General features: G+C 43.0%; 2 protein-coding genes across 2 annotated transcripts; both read right to left on the bottom strand.

The window, feature by feature from the left end:
- Nucleotides 1-1,181: 1,181 nt before the first annotated feature.
- On the bottom strand, nt 1,182-3,289 carry LOC136959230 (zinc finger protein 648-like). The gene is made up of 3 exons (XM_067253502.1): nt 2,843-3,289; nt 2,574-2,640; nt 1,182-2,444 (listed from the first exon to the last, which is right to left on the bottom strand). The coding sequence occupies exons 1-3, from the start codon at nt 3,245-3,247 to the stop codon at nt 1,474-1,476; spliced, it is 1,443 nt and encodes a 480-aa protein (XP_067109603.1). The 5' UTR covers nt 3,248-3,289; the 3' UTR covers nt 1,182-1,473.
- A 315-nt stretch (nt 3,290-3,604) lies between these two features.
- LOC136959231 (uncharacterized) lies at nt 3,605-6,215 on the bottom strand. The gene is made up of 4 exons (XM_067253503.1): nt 5,831-6,215; nt 5,568-5,692; nt 5,158-5,278; nt 3,605-4,977 (listed from the first exon to the last, which is right to left on the bottom strand). Exons 1-4 carry the CDS (start codon nt 6,084-6,086, stop codon nt 4,085-4,087), a joined length of 1,395 nt encoding a protein of 464 aa, XP_067109604.1. The 5' UTR covers nt 6,087-6,215; the 3' UTR covers nt 3,605-4,084.
- Between the last annotated feature and the right edge of the window lie 428 nt (nt 6,216-6,643).

Raw genomic sequence — 6,643 nt, 5'->3', positions numbered from 1 at the left:
AGGCCTTGAACTTCTTGTAACACCTGTAAAAAACATCCCTACACTGTTCAGTGAACATTTACAGTTGTCACGGGTTACAGGGTTGAATTTCAGAGTATAAACCGATAGACTCAAGGTGTTTCTCAAAAAGGATCATTACATAATCCCAACAGTCAAGTATAATTCTGTACTAAACCTTTAAAACCCGAAATGCACCATATGCAATCTACACTTAGATAACGTGAATGAATAATCTAAAGCAATCATAATTTGAGTTTCTCGCTGCCAAACTGTCAGTCAAAGCTCTATGGTGACACCTGGTGGTTCATGAAGGGACTTCTGAGGCTAAATTTAGCTCTGGCTAAACTAAATTGAACGAAAGAAGATCGGAAACACCTTGCCTGGTATGACGAGTCTCTGTATCTGCAGTGACATTCAATTTGTAGGCTCAGAATTTGGCGTTAACAGTATTAACCCTTGTGTTATCTTCGGGTCATTCTGACCCATCAGTCATTGTGACCCACCGTCGTATTGCGACAAATTTACCTCATACAAAAACAAAGTGAAGCATTTTCTTTTAACTGTCGGGCTGTCTCAGACCCCCCACATTGGAATGGTTAAAAGAAAATTATTTTTATTTGTTTTTGTATTGGGTAAAATTGGGTAAACACAACGATGGTTCGTTATGAACCTTTGGGTCATGTGACCCGAAGGCAGCACGAGGGTTAAAGCATGAATCCATCCTGCCTTGTAACGGTTCAGGCTGTGTGTGGAGGCATGGGCTGTTCTTGGATCACTTTAGGTCCTTTATCACCAAGTGAGCAATGGTAAATAACCAACCTACCTGAATAGTGTTGCTGACAACTTCCATCCCCTTTATGACCACATTGTACCCATCTTCTAATGTCAAGCAGAATGTGCTCTCACATCATCTCAAATTGGTTTCTTGAACATGAAAGTGAGTTCACTGTACTCAAATGGCCTTCACAGTCACCGGGTCTCAATCCAATAGCGCACCTTTGGGATGTGGTGGAACGGAAGATTCACATCATGGATGCTCAGCCGACACGTTAAAATGTATACAATACACTGATACACATTATTAGACAAAGAACATTCATAAGATTATTGTTTAATCTAAATACAACTATTGCAGAAGAAACTGCTGTGATGAATAACAGTCACAAATTAAATCAGCTACATTTATAATTGTATTTAAAAAAAATACATTACACTAATGTTAGAGTAAAACAGTTTAACTTGGTCTCTAATTGTCATACTTTGTTAACTATAATACATGTTCTACTATAGGGTCGGATTAAAAAAACATTTCACAATCATACCACAGTACGATGAAAATGAACCTCCACTTAGATGAAACAACAAATGTATCAAAAGTAGATATAATAAACATCAACATTATAGACAAGCTTTTGAATGATTACCACAAGTTCCTAATTAGATTGAACTGGTTTATGGATGACAGTTTAAGCTTTACACATTGGAGTGGCATTTCTTCATATGTAACTTCATACTATATTTCACTATGAAACTCTTCCCACAGATTCCACACGCGTGTGGACGCTCTCCTGTGTGAATGTTCAAGTGTGACTTCAGATGGGCGGACTGAGTGAACCTCTTCCCGCACTGGGCGCAACTGAAAGGTCGCTCTCCTGTGTGAATCCGCATGTGTACCTCGAGGTTCTGGGAAGTGGCAAAGTGCTTGTTGCAAAGTCGGCAGATGAAACGCCTCCCTTTACCGATTGCGCCCGCCTGCACTTCGCCGTGTTGCAGCCGGCTGGACTGTTCGTCGTAGACCGTGAAGGCCATCAGGTCGGAACCATCAAAGTCCATGGAGGTGTTGATTTCCGAGGAAAGTGGACAATGAGTGGTAGTAGCCCCCGACACGCTTATTAGCTTCAGTCCAAAAGCCTCGTTCTCATCGTTTTCACTTTGATGGAACCGAGTAAAATCCAAATCACTATTCCTCTGTTTTGGCCATGGCGAGCACAGGTCCAGCTCTAGTTTATTAGGCTCAGAGTCAATCATGGCCTCACCCTGAGCCTCAAAGTACACCTGACTATTAGTGTTAATATCTGACACTGGTGAGCAGTCCGGGTGGTCTGGGTGAACCAATAAGCCCTCTGCGGCCGTGTCAGAGGAATACGAGTGACTGGACTCCGCTATCGCCATCTCATCACCCTCTAACTGCCCAGAACAACCAGGCTCATTGGAGGCTGCACGCAGTGTGAATGGAGAGCCCATAGTCTTCCTGTTGCCGGAATTTATTTTGGGTGCGGAGCGTTTGAAAGTCTGTTTTGACGTCTTCTTCCTCAGGTCCAACTGCAGGTTTCCTTCAGTGTCATTTCCTGGCCAGTTTCTTATCTTGTTTCTGAACTGTCCTGGGCTGCTTCCTTCCCTGCCTCCTGTGATGGCTTGTGGCCGGGCTTTAGTAACTTTGGCACCTGGAAATAAATTATAGTAAAAATACTGGAGACACCCAAGTGATTCTTTGAGTACAGGATGAAGGGGGATGTCTATACCACTGACATGCCTTTGAAATGTTGGTTGTAAAGGTTTAAAGCATGAATTACCGTCCTTGCTCTCCTCGTTGGCCTCATTATCTGAATCTTCATCTTTGATGAGCACCACATCGGGAAACTGCAATGAAATATTGGTGAAAGTTAATTCCTCACTTTTCACGACGGACTTCTCGCGAGTTTAGCTTTCACAACAAAGATCAGATAAACACAAACGTGAGCGATGCGCCCTACGTAACCAGTTAATCTGAACATGAAACTGATTAGAAAAGAAAACACATACGGATGTGCATAATTAGTGAACATCGCTGGCAAAAAGTTACCTCTTCTCGTTCCATTAAGTATCCATCTCCGGGAGTTATTTTCCCATCATCGTTGACGTTTTCCCCGTTGTTATTCTGTCGATGTTTAGTGCAGGTAGCATCTCGCGATAAGGACACCGCGTCTGTGCTAGCTACATTTGGAGCTTGAGAGGACGCGTTGCCACGCGCAATAATAGATTCGATCAAATGCAGCTTTTTCTTAAGGTCCTCGTTTTCCTTATGCCTTTTTGATATTTCTAAATGCAGAACAGCATAACCTTCGTCGACGATTTCACAGATCTCTGCTACAGCTGCTTTGGTCAACGCCCCCATAATAATCACCAATTGATCATGCATAGCCTTTGAATTCGGCATGTGCATGGCCATTTCGTTCATTTCCCGGTGCGACTTCAGTTTAATCGACATTATAGACACTACTGCAGTTGTGCTATTCAAACGGCGATCGGTTTTTCTGCTGGCGGACAGACGTCAGGGTAAACTGCAATCACCGATCCGAATTATCCAACTTCCTTTTTCCATATTGTTTCAAAATAAAAGTTTATTCCTGAAACGTTGATTTCGTGTTTCTTCACATTCGAGTTTAAATGCCTAATAACGAATATGTCATACACCTATCTCCCTACAATTATTGTGTTGTTAAATTCGCTTTAATGCTTTGTACTCTTCTAGTGTTTGCATTGGCAGTCTCAGTGCTTCCTTGTACAAACTGTTCCCAAAGACAATAAGAAAGGCAATGAGAACAAGTCAATAGTTTCAGACCAGTTGCACACAGTTTAATGTTAGCTATTGCTGACCTATACACCAAATAATTAACAGTTACATGCCATTTAAGAGATGTACAACTCAATACAGAGAGTATTTAGTCTTTCTAAATCGCAAGAACCAATCAATAGTAATAGAGGTCCATACATGGCCCACATTAGAGGTAACAGTTGTTTTATGTCAGTTTACACTAAACATTGTATTAGTAAGTTATTCAACCACCTAAAAAGTTAATATAATAGATTTAAAAGGATAAGGCATAACAAAAGGTTATTGTGATTTGATAATTTAACCATCCGTTCTTTCATGTTACAGACGTGTTCTGACAGGATGGACAAGTTAAACAACGGAAGGCCAATGCACACAAATCCATCAAAATTAGATACAGTAACATGGTATCAGTACTACAGTTCACCGCTTAAATGATCAACAACTACGACGATCCTTTCAGCAGCTTACTCGATGAGCTAGTTTACAACCCTACGCGTTGGGGTGGTGTTTCTGTTGGTGTATTCTCAAGTTTTGTTTGCCTGCAAATCTTTTCCCGCAGTGCTCACAGGCAAAAGGCCGTTCCCCAGTGTGTACGCTCTGGTGCGTTTTGAGGTGTCCAGACTGGGTGAACCTCTTCCCACACTGGGCACAGCTGTACGGTCTCTCTCCCGTGTGAACGCGCACATGCGTCTCCAAGCTTCGCGATGAGGTAAAACACTTCCCGCAAAAGTTGCAAATAAACCGCTTGTCCTTGCTGTACTTGCTCATGTCCAACTGATCGACCTTGGAGGAAGAGCCAAGGCCCAGGTTCATTTGATAGTTGGTGGATGTCAGGTCAGAGACTTTGTCCGGATGTAGTCCTCTTTGGTCGGGTTTATATTGTGCATGCTGCATGGATACCATCCCTGGCAAGCCCTGGTTACTCCAGGAAGAGCACATCTCCAACTCCACGTCATACGGCAGAGAGCTGAGCATGGAAACGCCTCTTTTCGGCTCAAAACCCCCCGCGAGAGAGCTGGGACTACCGCTCGACTCGAAGAGTTTCCTTGCAGACTGCCCAGCGGTGACCTCGGAGTCCGACTCGGAAACTAAATCGAAAACCTGCTCCGCGGTCTCGCTTTCATCGCCCCCTGTTGGACTGGAGGAGCCCGGTTCACTCTGAGTCTCTTTGGGTTTGTAACGAACGCTCAGGGTCTTCTGTCTTGCAGTCCCAGGCCCATACCTGGAAGTGGAGGAATGCTGGGAGTCCTCTTGTTCAGAGTGAGGGGGGCTGGGCTCCTCTGCACTCTGTTCCCAGTGGGTCAGCTTTGTTGGCATGGCGACAGAAGCTATCAGCCTGGATGGTCCCTCCTGACAGTCATCCTCTCCAAACACCTCCATGCCTAACAGACGGATCGTGAAGACATCATGATGGGTTAGCGTGGCACACTTCATGGAGATGCTGGTGATGTGTCTACAGAAACAGTATTGCGTGATGTCATGGAAAAGGGATTTTGTCTTTGTTTACTTAACCAGAATCATAATTTGGTTGTGTTTGTAGAATGTGCGTTGCGTTTGCTTACCCTCCTCGTTGATTAAAAGTTGGTCCTCAGAATCATTACTACTCAAGTGGTCTGCCTGCTTTTCCTCCTTTATCAGAACTATGTCAGAGCCCGTCTCTTCCTCTGGTGACTGGAAAATTACCTAGTGGGTGCAAATATGAGCCACTACATCAATTTAAATTAATTCCACCACAGACCAATCGTCAATATGTGGGTTGAAAGCGCTCATTCCTAACTTCCTAGAGTATAAAATAACTTTGACAAGTTTAATTTAAAAAAGATAGTGTCATGCTTCGGAAAATAGCATAATCAATTTCATAACTTTGTTTAAACCTTTTGTAGTAATAGATCATGAAAATTGTGAATATTGCATCACTTATAGGTCAATAGGAAACTTTTTGTCTAGAAGTCGCCTGTAATCTTATTCTTACCTGATTGGTTCCAGACTTTTCAGAAACCTGCTCTTCTGTTGATTCTCTCAAAGTCGTTGTCTTGCCAACTCTTCTTAAACTACCAATCGGCTGCTTTCCACCCGATCCTGATAAAAAGGCACGTTCTGGAACAGCACGAGACACATCCTTACATTAATAATTCAACTCCATATTGTTACACACATAAAATATGAATGATTGGCAGTGCTAAGAAACCATGTGCTTATGGCATCAACAATTGAAAGTGCCACTCCTCAACTTACCATCGCACATCAATGCACCTATTTCTTGCAGGTTGCCCAAAGAAGCTATGTTTTTGTTGTGCCCACGAACGATAACTGTCTCGATCAACTCAAGTTTCCTTCTCAAAGCTTCGTTCTCTTTGTGACTCCGAGATATTTCCAATTGCAAAATCGCGTAACTATCATCTACGAGCTCACAAATCTCTGCCATTGCCGCTTTGGTCAATGCCTCCATGATGGACGACAATTGAGTATGAAAAGCCTTGTAGTTCGTCATTGTCAACGGGGGTATTGGGACAACCACCTCGCTTTAGTTAGAAAGGTATTGACATTAAGGGCGTATTCCCCTTAAACAAGCCAACCCTGTCCGTAATTAAATATGCGGGTGTGATAGCTGTTAGCTTTGCTACTCATTCATCAAACCCTGGTCGTAAGGGATGCTACAGTACTGTTGTCGTTGCTGGTTCTTTCTGCTGTACCAACTTCCGTGTTGGGACCTTCAAAATAAAAGCTCATCGTGCGCCCCCTGCCCGTCAAACATTGTACCACATTGACGTTCTGAAGTTGGTGTTGGTGGTTTCCACAGCAACGGTAATTAACATAGGCCTATGTTGACATCAAAAAGATGGTACTCAGTAAGTATGCGCGAAACACAAGTAGCTACAGTACTAATAACGGAAATAATTAGCCAGATTTTCTTTTTCAAGCTCTTACGTAAAGACATCTAGCGAGTTTGTTGCTTACTTGAATTGGTTTGTAGTGTTACTAAAAGCCTACAGCTATGGTGGGCCATCATTTAAAGCGCTTCTCTTCGTACAGGTCAGGTGGCACCTA

The sequence above is a fragment of the Osmerus mordax genome, chromosome 16, assembly GCF_038355195.1.
Source record: "Osmerus mordax isolate fOsmMor3 chromosome 16, fOsmMor3.pri, whole genome shotgun sequence".
Taxonomy (NCBI): Eukaryota; Metazoa; Chordata; class Actinopteri; order Osmeriformes; family Osmeridae; genus Osmerus; species Osmerus mordax.
Note: the sequence above shows the minus strand (reverse complement) of the source record. Positions and strands in the feature narration are given on the sequence as shown.